The sequence below is a fragment of the Myxocyprinus asiaticus genome, chromosome 21 (genome assembly GCF_019703515.2).
Source record: "Myxocyprinus asiaticus isolate MX2 ecotype Aquarium Trade chromosome 21, UBuf_Myxa_2, whole genome shotgun sequence".
NCBI lineage: Eukaryota > Metazoa > Chordata > Actinopteri > Cypriniformes > Catostomidae > Myxocyprinus > Myxocyprinus asiaticus.
Genome location: NC_059364.1, coordinates 38,359,148 through 38,373,051, shown reverse-complemented (window position 1 = coordinate 38,373,051; position 13,904 = coordinate 38,359,148). Strand labels below are relative to the sequence as shown.

General features: G+C 37.3%; 1 protein-coding gene across 6 annotated transcripts in view; it reads right to left on the bottom strand.

The window, feature by feature from the left end:
* The window catches only part of LOC127412298 (protein quaking), a 138,436-nt gene extending 136,964 nt beyond the window's left edge, over window positions 1-1,472 (bottom strand). For 2 of the 6 annotated variants that reach the window (XR_007892407.1, XM_051648542.1), the window contains exon 1: window positions 836-1,467. Coding sequence is in view for 5 of the 6 variants with exons in the window: in XM_051648542.1 (XP_051504502.1) it covers window positions 836-977 (142 nt within the window). In the remaining variant the exon portion in view is untranslated. Of the gene's footprint in view, window positions 1-835 lie in introns of all 6 variants that reach the window. The other 4 variants (XM_051648545.1, XM_051648541.1, XM_051648543.1 and 1 more) reach the window with 3 other exon arrangements.
* Between the last annotated feature and the right edge of the window lie 12,432 nt (window positions 1,473-13,904).

The window sequence follows — 13,904 nt, the reverse complement described above, 5'->3', positions numbered from 1 at the left end:
TATTGCCATAATCATTGTGTCACTGCGCAGTGTTATTTTTACACTGCTGGTTATTTTTAGTAGTTTAGCAAGTTGAGTTAAATGCAGGTCTAGCGATGACAGTTTAAATGTAAACGGTCCAGTTGTAACTGTCAGAACTCAGAAGCGGCAGCTCAACTGACAATCAGCAGGTGTGACCGTCACTTTATCTTGCACGTGGTCGCTTATTTATCACATTTTAGTGAAAAGTTTATTATCATATCGCTCTTTGCGTCCCAATACAATTTGTCAGGCTGATATTAACTCATATGTGATGGCCAAGTGTCACTTTTAGGCCAGTTTAACCCTCGGAATGTGCTAACCTACCTCAATTCAAGCCATTTTATGTGAATCAGAGTTTCAATATAATGTAAATCTCTGAACAGAGAGTTAAATGATAAATTCGGCTATTAATTTTACCTCAAATGACGTCTTAAATGCGAAGTTAACCCACTGCATTATACGGCATTATGCTCATAAACCAAAGCAAACATTGTTTATTATTATTAGTCGAAACATACATTAGTAACACACCAAACAATGGTTTCTCAAGCCACAGGTAGCCCACTCGGTTTCTCGGAGAGACTACCGAAATCAGGCGTAAACTTAAATGTTGCCGATTAAAGCGTTCCATATCGTTTAACTGGCCTCTCGGTGACCTAAAATAAAAATGACTGTCTGATACCAAAACAAGCAACTAAAGCCATAAACTGACGCTCTTAACGGCGTTTTATCTGATTCAAGGAGACCTAAACAGCACGCAACGACCCGCGCGCCGCTCATCTATTGGACAGACATGTCACTCCATCGGCATTACCTTCATCGAGAAGACGTTCAAGGTGGTTGAAGATCCCGCAGAAGTTGGGCAGACTGCTCATTAATTTCTTATCGTTCATGAGCTGCATCAGATAGTCTGGGGTCGGCTTCGGCTTCTCTTTCGTTTCCATTTCCCCCACCATATTCCACAGAAATCACCACCGACGCCCCAAAGTAGACGGAAAAAGTCCCAAATAAATAGGCTGAAGTATAAATAATAAATAAAGTATAAAACCGCAAGTGAAGGAGACAAGTGTCTGTTGCTCGTCCGCGGCTGGTGTCTCCTCGGTCTTTACGCACCGTCCGCTGCCTGCAACACCGCACTTCTCAGGATGACAGTTGTTTTAGGGCAGCTGACGAAATGAAATTAAATGAGTAGGAATATAATATAAACGGGTTGAGAGGGAAGCCAGGTCTCTTTTCAGGAAAATGTGCCCGATAAATTCCACAAGTTACTCGTAACCAAAAATGCGACTCCCGCGTGCCCAGTGCCCCTCTTAAGATTTATTTGAGCGAGAGATTTGTCCTTCTGGGGCGGTACAAATGTTCATTTTCCCCCGAGTTCCCCAGAGCTTCCTGTGTCTTGTCTCTGTGTGTGTATGTGTGCAGCACTATAAACGTCTGTCCCTCCCGTCTTTCTCAATGAGATTGGCATTCGGTCCTCCGTTACAGACCAGCTCTGCCTGCGCTCGCGAGCCCGTCACATGATCACACCGAGCCCTAGCAGACTGTGGGAGGAGAGAGAGACTGTATATTTGGAACTCTAAAACATCGTGTGTATGCAGGATATACTGTATCTTCAAAGGAACCATTCTGTAAGGATTGCAAATTTTTTTGCTGTGCTTGCAAATTGCAACCTGGCACCATCACCATTTCTGTTATTTTTATGCATGCAGATTACACATCACAATAACGAGACGAACAGTTCACCCAAAAATTATCATTTTGCCATCATTTTTTCACCATCATGTTGTTCTAAATCCGACCATATTTTAGTTGCTTTCTTCTGTTAAATACAACATAAATAATATGAAGCAAAGTATAGAACGAAATACACTGCAAAAATATTATATAGTTCCTGTAAAAATATCTAAGCATCCTTAAAACAAGAAACCAATAAGCAGAATGACATTTAGTCATGTTTTCAGAGAAATCTAACAACATTTTGAGGGGTCATTTTATTTACAACAAGAAAGAAAAAAAAATATTTGCCAATGGGGTAAGAAAAATAAACTTGATTTCCCTCTGTATTTATTATTATTATTACTTTTATTACCCCATTGGCAAATAGTTTTTTTCTTGTTGTAAGCAATGTCAAAAAATGTAGTCAGATTTCTCAGAAAGCAAGACAAAATGTCGTTTTGGTTCTCAAGTAAATGTATCTTGATTTAAGAGTGTTTTGACATTTTTACTGGAAACCAAGACAAAATTACTCAATAAGAAAATTATTTTTGCAGTGTATGAACTAAAGTGGATGTGTATTGCCATTCAAATCCAACCGCAAATTAGATTTGAGAGATGCGCAGGGAGGAAAATTATCAGTGAATAACACTTTAAATTCCAGGCCTCACACAAAGCTATCTTAAGCCCTCAGAAGACTTGGAATATAGCACACTAATAATAAGGACAACTTTTATAATACATTAATTGGAACCTGTCTGTATATCACCATCCACTTTTGTTTTATGGAATAGCAGCTTGGCATTGTGCCTAATATCTCCTTTTATTTTGCATGAAAAAAAGTAAATAATACAGGGTTGAAATAACATGAGGGTGAGTAAATGATAACAGCAATTTGGTAACACTTTACACTAAGGTTCCATATGCTAACATTAGTTAACTACATTAGTTATCATGAATTAACATTGAACAATACTTTTATAGCATTATTAATCTTGGTTAATGTTAATTTTGACATATACTAATACATTTCTAAAATAAAATGTTGTATACAGTAGGGATGTGCGAGACTATTCGACTAGTTGACTAAATGGTTCAGATGCTGCTGGTCGACACTGGAATTACTTGTCGGTTAACATTTCCCCCCATTAAACTGATCATCATTTTTACAAATTTATGTTTGGCTTTATATTTTTACAGAGGCTGCACTTAAATTACTGTCATATTGATATTACATATTTTAAATAGAATTAATAATACAAATATTATTTTAAAAAGAGGATATCTGGAGCAGATACAACAACACACTCTTACAGAGAAATCGTCTGGATTCATACGACTTTTCTAAATTTGGCTAATTCGTATGATATCGTGCGACTGCACTCGTTTGAATTCCTACGACTTTCACTATAGCCAATGATGTCGCTGGACATCGTTTCCATCTAATATGTGACAATTACTTGCTTCTGTCACACACAACAGCTTCCTATAATGTTTACACACTTTACTGATTGGTTAAGTTTAGATAAGAGGTTTGGGTTAGGGCATAATATTAATAAGTATGTCCTTGGGGGGCCTAGGTAGCTCAGCGAGTACTGACGCTGACTACCACCCCTGGCGTCGCGAGTTCAAATCTCAGGGTGTGCTGAGTGACTCCAGCCAGGTCTCCTAAGCAACCAAATTGGCCCGGTTGCTAGGGTGGGTAGAGTCACATGGGTTAACCTCCTCGTGGTCGCTATAATGTGGTTCATTCTCGGTGGGGTGCGTGGTGAGTTGTGCGTGGAGCCACCCACGTGCTATGTCTCTGCGGTAACGTGCTCAACAAGCCACGTGATAAGATACGCGGGTTGGTCTCAGACGCGGAGGCAACTGAGATTTGTCCTCTACCACCCAGATTGAGGCAAGTCACTACGCCACTCCTTAATGCCTCATGCGCGGAACTCGCGCTTACTTCCGCATTAGACACCCGGGAATTTGCACGTGAGGAAGTCGTACGAGTTTATGCAAACAACATCGTGCAAGACCATACGAAATAGCCAACTCGTAAATTATGTACGAGTTTTCATGAGATCGGATTGGATACAAAGTTTCATTTCACCTCAGGCTGCGCGAGTTTCTTCCCTCTCTCACTCGAGGCGCACGCAGGAAAATGTCCTCTCGCTAGACAAGCAAACTCAGCAAAGAAGTTATGAAATCATTTCGGTGGTGGTGCAGGAATCGGTTTTCCGAACGTTTGAAAGTTCCTATGGATGTTTTCACATTTGAGTCTTTACATCTGTGCATGCTTGTACGTTATTTTCCCACTGAGCAGGCTTTTTCAAGCGCAGGATAGCCACTTCAGGTGAGTCAAGTCCCGTCTTTAACCGGACCATGTGGACGTGTTAATTTTGCTCATCAAAACATGTATGCTTTTGAGTAAGTAGCCTAGAAAATTACTGTTTATTTTCAACGAGGTGCCGACTGCTTAACTTGTTAAACTATCTTTTATTCTGTGTGCACGTCATGTTTAGAATACATTAGGTTTATTGTAGGCTACATCAAAGGCCTATTTTTTCTATCCTATAGCTACTTACATTTTTTTTTACATCGTAACTGTTATTGGTTTACGTTCTTTACCGAACAGCTGTCATATTAGATCAATGGCTAATGCACGACTGCACATCGTGAAATACGCGCAACTTTTCAGCTTATTTGATTTCGCTCGTAGATTTGGCTTAGTCTACCTGTTAATTATTTTCAACAATGCCCTGACTGTAATATGTTAAGTAACTTTTACGTGGTGAATTCCATTTAGAACAGGCTGGGTTGCTGTATTGGTCCTGCACTATTCATTCAATTGTTTTCAATAAATATGCCTGTTAAATATTCGCCAACGTTGATTCAGTGAATGCGTGTCATGTTCTATATTTAATGTACAATGATCATTATGCAAGGTGAGCACATCGCAGATAAATGCCCCTTTTCAGTGGAATTTAGCGTCGGATTTGGAATAGATTAAGTATTTTAAATGGTTCGTATAAACACATCTTTTAATTGTTTCCTGAAGACTGGTTTCTCTTTAGACTAGTTGACTTAAAAATTTCCATTTAAACATCAGTGAAATTAGTCGTTCAGCACATCCCTAGTATACAGTAACATTAATTCACTATGAACTGACATGAATTAACTATGAACATTTGCATTTTTTTATTAACCGTGATTTATAAATGATGTAAAAATATGTTGTTAATTGTTAGTTCATGATACCTAATGCATTAACTAATGTTAAAGGGATGGTTCACCCAAAAATGAAAATTCTCTCATCATTTATCATGCCATGATTTATCATCTCGGCTCTGTGGGTCCATATAATGCAAGTGCATGGTGGCCAGAACTCTGAAGGTCCAAAAAAAAAAAAAAAAAAAAAGAAGACAAAGAAATGTTGAAGTCAAAGTGGAGATTTATAGTTAAAAAGGACTAAAATATTAATCTGTTTCTCACCCACACCTATAATATAGCTTCTGAAGGCATGGATTAAACCACTGGAATCATGTGGATTTTTTTTCTGGCCACCATTCACTTCCATTGTACGGACCAACAGAGCTGAGATATTCTTCAAAAAATCTTTGTTTGTGTTCAGCAGAAGAAAGAAAGTCATACACATCTTGGATGGCATGAGGGTGAGTAAATGATGAGAGAAATTTCATTTTTGGGTTAACTATCCCTTTAACAAAGGAAAACTTATTGTAAAGTGTTATCAACATTGGGTGCACTATTCCTTTAAATAGACACATACTAAAAGAAATGTACTCCCACAAATAGGGCTGAGTAAAAAAATAAATAAAAAAAATTGCTAAACATTTTTTGGGGGGTTACTGGCTAGTAAATTTTTAGATTTCACTCACCAATGATTGTGTAGTATATTGGCAAAGAAGTTCAACACCAAGGTCCTATTATTGCGTGTTGAGAGTAAAAGTTTGGTTTGACTCGTTCCGTTTAATGCATCCAAAGACAAGATTCACACATCCATTTGTCACTGAATAATTTCGTTGTAATACCCTTTCTGTTCTTTATTGTCAGTTGTTGACCAAAAATGAAACATTTAATTGTAATAACGAATAGGACGGATGCTGTAAAGAAGCCATTCAACTTCATTCTCATTAATATAGATCTCGGCCTATCTTTTGCAGAACAAGCTGCTGGATGACAATCAGTCAGGCTTCAAGATCATCTGTTCCGATTCTACTGGACCTTTCTGCAGCCTTTGACACAGTCAACCATCAGATCCTACTTTCCACCCTCTCTACTCTGGGAATCAAAGAAACTGTGCTGGGCTGGTTTAAGTCCTATCACTCAGGTAGGTCTTTCAAGGTAGCCTAGAGAGGTGAGGTGTCCAAGTCAGCTACTTACTGGGGTACCTCAGGGCTCAGTGCTTGGGCCACTTCTCTTCTCTATATACACAACATCACTGGGACCCATCATTCAAGAACATGGGTTGTCTTACCACTGCTACGCCGATGACACACAGCTCTACTCGTCTTTCCAGCCTAACGTCAACACGGTGACTTCTCGAATCTCTGCCTGTTTGGCAGACATCAAGGCCTGGATGAAGCAACACCACCTGCAACTTAACCCAGTGAAGACCGAACTCCTTGTCTCTCCAGTCAACCCTGCTGTTGAACACAACATCACCGTTCAGCTGGGTTCAACTTCAGTAGCACCTTCCAAATAGGTCAGAAATCAAGGGGTAACCATCGATAACCAACTCAGTTTCACAGACCACATCTCAAAGACAGCACGATCATGTAGATTTACACTCTACAATATCAGGGAAATAAGACCATTCCTCTCTGAACATTCCACACAACTTCTTGTTCAATCACTTGTCATAAGTAGACTGGATTACTGTAACGCTCTCATTGCAGGCCTCCCTGCATGCACAATTAGGCCCCTGCAAATAATCCAGAATACAGCAGCACGTCTGGTCTTCAAAGAACCAAAGAGAGCACATGTTACACCACTCCTTGTCTCACTCCACTGGCTGCCAGTTGATGCACGTATCAAATTCAAGGCTCTGATGCTGGCATACAGCATGTACAGCATACAGCAGCACTGCTCCAGTGTACCTAAAATCATTCCTGCAGAGCTACGTTCCCACCAGAAGCCTGCGATCGGGTAATGAGCGGCGCCTTGTTGTACCATCACAAAGAGACACCAACCAAAACACTTCTGCGACATGCTCACTGAACTGTCACTATTCTTATAGAGTACCATTTTAGCACTTGTTCAACATATCAATATAAATACTTGTAAATAGTACAAATTATGCCTGTAAACAATAAACATGTAACAAAATATATGCAATATAATACATGCATTTTCAAGGCATCATATTTATTTGATGAAATACATGGAATTTGTCCATTTAAAAAAAGCTAAAATGGGACCAAAATGGTCAAAAACTAATGATAAAGTAAAAATTTTTAAATTAATATTTTCTTAGTGTACAAAGTTAGAAGGTCCCCTTTATAGTTAGCACCATGAGCTGAGAGATAATTTATTTACTAAGAAAATTGACATAATTCTGAAATATACCCAAATGAATTGGAATCAAACGAAATCCAATCGACCCCTACCCACAAAACAAAATGTGTTTAATTTTTTAACCTCTTAACCTCTAAATTGAACTAGGAAGGATAATTTAATACAGGTGATTTTATTGTGTACTTACAGATCACTGTCTTCAGGTGTTTGTTTACCTGAGTGTGCATTGCTCGCATGGATAAAAGACTCATTTGTCCTTTTTTCCTCTTTTGGTAAGCTGGATGGGAATGGTAGTGATTGTAAAGGAGAAGTATGATTGACTAAATGCCAGAGAACTTAACAATGAACTACAATGGTAAGAAAATAAGGCATTTATCTCAATAGAAGTACTTCCTCCAGAAAAAAAAGAAAAAAAGAAAGTGCTACACAATGCAGATAGAGGCTAATGCTTTGTCAATATGTGCCAGTACTCAACTAAAGCTATTGCAATGGGAACAGCTCCTTCCTCTGGATTATACTTCTTTTGTTATTTGTTATTTGTAGCAGCATAAGAACTGCATAAGCAGACACCTAATATAGAGATTTGGTGAATGATAGGAAAGTTTGATTTGCATTAATTCGCTCTAATGCAATGCATTACGTTTAGAAAATAAAGGCGATTAGTACCACTCTAGCATAAAAATATTAAAATGGAAATTTCAGAGAGCACTAAAGTTATTTTCCACACAGTGAGCATAATTTCTAACTGCTAAAATCCCTTCATTAAAATGTTTATATAAATACTCTAATTGGCTTAATTGTTTTGTCACTCCTTTTGTTATGTAAAATGGTTCTCATGCCTGGTGCTGTTTGGCTTTATATACAGCCTTGAAAGCAATTGTTCCAGTCACTTTTTGACATTACATTGGTCCATCAGTCCTATTTACGTGAACGAAAAAAACAGGGGACATGTATAAGAAATAGCCGGAAAACAAAATGAGGGAAAATGTGGAAAGCCACACTAGAGGGCTGAGGAGATGAGGATAGAGAGGGCTGGCGGCCCAGTATCTGACAGCATGGAAACAAACGACCCACCAGAACAGGAAGGGATTGTCCAGGTCCTGCCCAGCACCTTTTCATCCTTTTGTAAGGCCCGGGGCTTTCACATGCAGATCGCCCTTGGACGCGGAGGCCTGTGTTAGGGCGTCTTGCCCTCCTGAGTTCAGAGAAAGGGGTGTATTTACCCCTCACCCCTTCTTCAGCGAGAACTGCCCCTCCTTCCCACGTTCACCCCACAGCTCTTTGCTCGCTCACTCGCTCTCCAAACGACAGAAGCCTTGTTTGAGAGCAGAGGAATTACGTTAATGAATGCATTCCTTTACACATGCACCATGAAACCAGGCAAGAAGAGCAAGCTTGTCTCTGTCTAGTTGAACCAGGGAACAAGTGCACTGTTGCTTTCAAACCCACCCCTTTCATCTCTCTCCGTCTCCCTTTTTCTAGCTCTGTCATTTTGTCACTTGTAAGCTCTGCTTCAAATATCCCAGAACATCTCATAAACAGAGCATTGGATCAAGTCTTCAAGGAATAGTTTACCCAAAAATTACAATTATGTCATTCATGTTGTTCCAAACCCATATAACTTTCTTTCTTCTGTGGAACACAAAAGGAAATCATTTATAGAATCTCCCGTTGACTGAATTAAATACAATGGTGGTACATAGGGAATTACTTTAATGCTTAAAGGCTTATATATACTTCAAATGCATGATGTTATAAAATGCATGACATTTTTTGTTCTGCTCAGGTGTTTGTTGATCCTGTTCTTGCACATCCCTAAAATTCTTGAATTAGGAGAACTCGGCAAGTCGAAGAGCATTAAGAATGCTTAAAAATAATTGTGGGGTGGAGATGATGTTCTTTATTTATTTTCCTCTGCAAACTAATTTTAAAATGACACTACTCGTTGTATAACCGCAGGCTTCGTTCACCTAGGGTGCTTAAGTTTTGCAAAAGATCACTTTGTATGATGAAGAACAGACTGTAATTTAAGTTTTCGCTTAATCATTATTAAAAGCTATAAACAGCACACTAAAAAAAAATAAAAAGTATTTTTGCAGCTTGTTCAGTTTGCTTAATTAAAATAAACTAAAGCAACACAATTCCTGAACATTCTGTCACAACTTGATTTCATTTTGAATACTGAATACTACATGAATACCTTTTGTGGTGTTAATGGAGCATTGATGAAACTGGGCAGGGGATTTTCATTTCTCAGCATACTTTTGCATGGTACTCGATAGGGAGAGTAAATGTTAAAATTAAGTGTTATTTTATGTGTATGATGAATATGAATAAATAAGATGAATATAAAGGGGGATACTTGTTAGTGTTTAATAATTTGTTATGTTGAGATTTAGAAGAGTTTCTGTTATGTTGGACTTTTGGGGGTTACGATGAGGAAAGGCAGAAGTCGCACATGAAACTGATCTCTCACTTCATTAAAGAAATGCTGTGCTAACCTTAGCATAGTCACTAAACTCCATTCTGTAGTATTTCAAACCAGCATGTATATAGCATGCTAACATTCACTTTTACTAGTTATTTTATAAAGAAATGAAAGAGATTTATTTGAGTTACACTGGCACATCTAATTTTGTTGGGTTTAATCAGTTCAACTAGGTTCTTTCTACACAAAATGTTTGTGTTGAGATTACATACAGGGTTTCCACAGGTCTTAAAATGTCTTAATTCGCCCTTCTGCAAATTAAGGCCTTAAAAACGTCTTAAATCGGAGCAACAAGTCTTAAATTCATAAGGTCATGGCTTTAAATGTTGTATATGAGGGATTGTTTTCTCATTGCGTTTATGCAGGGTGACCAGATTTCCGTTTTTAATAGGTGTGTCCTGACAATTCTATAAACAATGTAATTATGTCCCGGTTTCAGCTGGTAGGCTCACTGATGCAGCGAAGAGAAGCAATTTCGATGTGTCGCATGTTGATTTGACGATACTTTCATTCTAGTCTTTCAGCAAATTCGCCGAAATGTATCTGGTTACCATGGCAGTGATGTCATGTGCTTGGCCCTCACATTTTTCGTAGTCATGCAATATGACATCATATGGATAGAATAGGCTACATGGAATTTGTATATTAAAAAAAGCTAAAAATGTGGTTAAATCATGAAAAAAACTAAATCTAAAATAAAATATATATTTTCACAAACTATATAGTCTATACAGTTAAGTGTAGAAGTTTGCATACCCCTTTTGTTTTTATAAGTTTCCACACCCCTTTCAGAATATATACAAATAGCCTATAATAGATCAAATATATTTTTTTATGTACTGACCTTCAAAAGCACCATGTAGCAGCCAAGAATGTAATAACTACCAATAATGTAATAACTGCCAGTAACGTAATACATTTTCCATTCTTAATGTAATAAGTCAATAATGTAATAACTTACCAATAATATAATAACATTTCTGAACCAATAACGTAATAACTTTTTGCCCATAATGTAATAAGTTCTTCCATTATTGGCTGGCTATTACATTATTGGCTGGGTTAATAAAAAAAATAAATAAATAATGTATTACATTATTGGCAGTTATTACATTAACGGTAGTTATTACATTATTGGCTGCTACACACCATAACACAAAAATTACTCTTATTTACACAAATCATCCTGTTCAAAAGTTTGCACCACTTGGTTCTCCTTGTGTTGCCTTCTTGAGCATCATTAATTGTTTGCACCTTTTGTAATAGTTGTGCATGAGTCCCTCAGTTTCCCAGGTGTCAAAAGCTGGATCTCATCATGTAGCGACTGAAGAAATCAAATGCGCAGAAGATGCTGAGAAACCAAATAATTGTACAATAAATAAAAGTTATTTCCACATTCTGGTGGTTGGAAGCAGAGGTATTCAAGCCTTAAGATACTTTTTGTAAAATGAGTTGAAATGTAAAGGAGATCTCTTGAAAGTTGCATTTTTAAACTTTGAAGTGTTGATATAAATATGACTCTTCATGTGCTTCCTAGACATTTACATTTAGAGAACATATTGATGTGTTGTGTTCCCTTCAATTGGTTCCTTAAATTTAGCTTCATAATACCTGCAGAAACCCTGACATAGTAATTTTAAGTTAAGAAAACGAATTTCAAACACGTGAAACCACTGTCCACGACTGAATTAAGTTCAGCCAAAGAGCAATATTTTTTTAAGTGCACTGAAATACAATACGGCGGCTACATCAATAACATCAAACTTTACTGGTTCATGCACGCCTCGTGACCAAACATCATGACGTCATGTTGCAAGAACCAATGAGGCTGCAACATGACATCATGTTGTTTGGTCACGAGATACTACCTTATGGGACTGTGTCTGATGATGATGTCAGTGTTTTTTAAAACGATCAATAGATTTATATTTTATGTTACAGCATCTATCCAAACATAGTACACTAATGTATGTGTACACTTTATGTACGAATACCTACAAATACGAATATGAATAAGTAACAAACCACAAGAGTTGAAAATGATTACTGTATTAGTAGTAGCAGTAGAATCAGCAACAGTATATAATATTGCTTGGTTTAATTTAATGACTAACATTTTAAAGAAAAGATTTAGGAAATCAGTGTGTTGATGTGTCCTCTATAAAGGTGAGGAATCTGTGCAATTACAGTTGTTTTGTGAAGCCAGAGCACATTAAATTTAATTTAGCTATGAATGATTGAATGCATTACTGAAAACAACCATAGAACATCAATAATAATTTTCATAACTGTGCTCCAAGGCTCATTTCCAGTGCAAAATGTCTTATCGAACACATTACAAAATTTGATAATGTTTCACAAAAAAAACAAAACAAACAAAAACAGCCATTAGTTCCAATGGAAGCCCTGTGGCTTTAGTATACATCGACAAATATGGTTTCAGCCACAAATAGCCCACAAAAAACCCAATCAGGTTGTCTCCAAGTTCTTTTGTAACTTGAGTCTGCTGTGTGCTAATTTGATGCACTGTAGAGATAAAGGGGGGGACTCATGTTAGTTTCAGCATCAGAGGATCGGAATGTGGGCCATTTAATGCAGGGGTCAGACAATTCCTCTCGGACAGCCCTTTTTCCTGGCCCGCATGATTAAATGAATAGAGAAGTAATTAACAGAAAGCCATGTGGTCGGTGCTTGTCTCACTGGATACTACAATATTCAAATCAGAGACACAGAGAAAAAATGATAACAAGGGGACTATGAAGTTTAAAAAAAATTGGAAACTGAAGAGGAGAGGATAAACCAGTAAACAACTACTGTACAAGAGGACAGTACGTTTTACTTTTTGGTTTTCGTAACACAAATCACGTTAATGGAAATTCCCAGGACAGCTCGTGGAGAATACATACTGTAATGCATACATTGTGATGATACAATGACCTTCTAATCTGGTTTCTTCAAGCTAATATGTAGCCAAGAACATACTTATTTGCAGGCTCAGATGAAATCTGTAGACTTTTTTTTTTATTTTCTGTGCTGTTTTGGATAGTAGCAAAATCTGCTAAATGAATTTCATTATGTTAAAATGTTAAACAGAGCTGAGCGACGGGTACTAATCTCTTACTGGTCGCTGAAACCATAATCAAATTAGCCTAGATATTTAATAAGAGAATGAGCAAAGAGCGTGGCATGTGTTGATCCACACTAATTAATTTTAGTTTGAAACTCTATTTTTCAGTTTCTTAACATCATCGTTTTCTAAAGTATGCAGTTATGGAGAGCGTTTGCGGAGGTGAAAACTAAATGTATTGGTGTATGTTCCTTTAAATGGCCTAATTAAAGGAATATTCTGTGTTCTGTGGCCAATTTTTGGAGGGTTTAAGGGCAGAAATGTGAAGCTTATAATTTTATATAAGAACTTAAATTAATTCTTCTGTTAAATCTCAGGTATTATTTGAGCTGTAAAGTTGTTTAAATCATTGTTTAGGGTTTTATGGTTATGGCGTTACATCGACATGGCAACAAAGTTGAAAAATTGGCTATAACTTTACACAGAAAAGGTTAGTAAGTGATTTTATCACACTAAAATCATGTTAACATGCATATTGTTTACTCTTTGTGGCTATACATTTGAAAAAGTGTATTTTAACTGTTAGTTAAGGCCTCGATATACTTCATACGAAATCGAAAAATCGAATGACGAAGACATAATTTAGAACAAAATCTGGCCAAAAAGTAGGTGTTTTTACGTTAGTTTCGGTGGTTCATAACAGCTCACCTGTGCAGACTTTTAGGAAAACTTCTAACTGTCTGCTAAACTCCTTCTTATTGCCATTGGTCCATGTCATCGGTAGGTGTGACCTAGAGCTCCACCTACCTTTAGGCTGAAAGCTAATTTTGTTTACCTTGTTCAGTCAGTCAAAATCAGTAAACATTAGCACACCTGTGTGCAGTTATTAGTGAGCTGCAGCAAATTGGCCTACATCTGTACATAAAGACATTTTCCAAGAACATGTCATGCATTGTTTATTTCAAATAGTCCACAAAAGGAATCAAATCTACTCAAATTCTCTCAAGTGCCCATTCACTGATACAGTAGTATCAGTACCATCATAAATGACAATAACAGAGTGTAATCGGCACATATTATGGCTGCGTATAG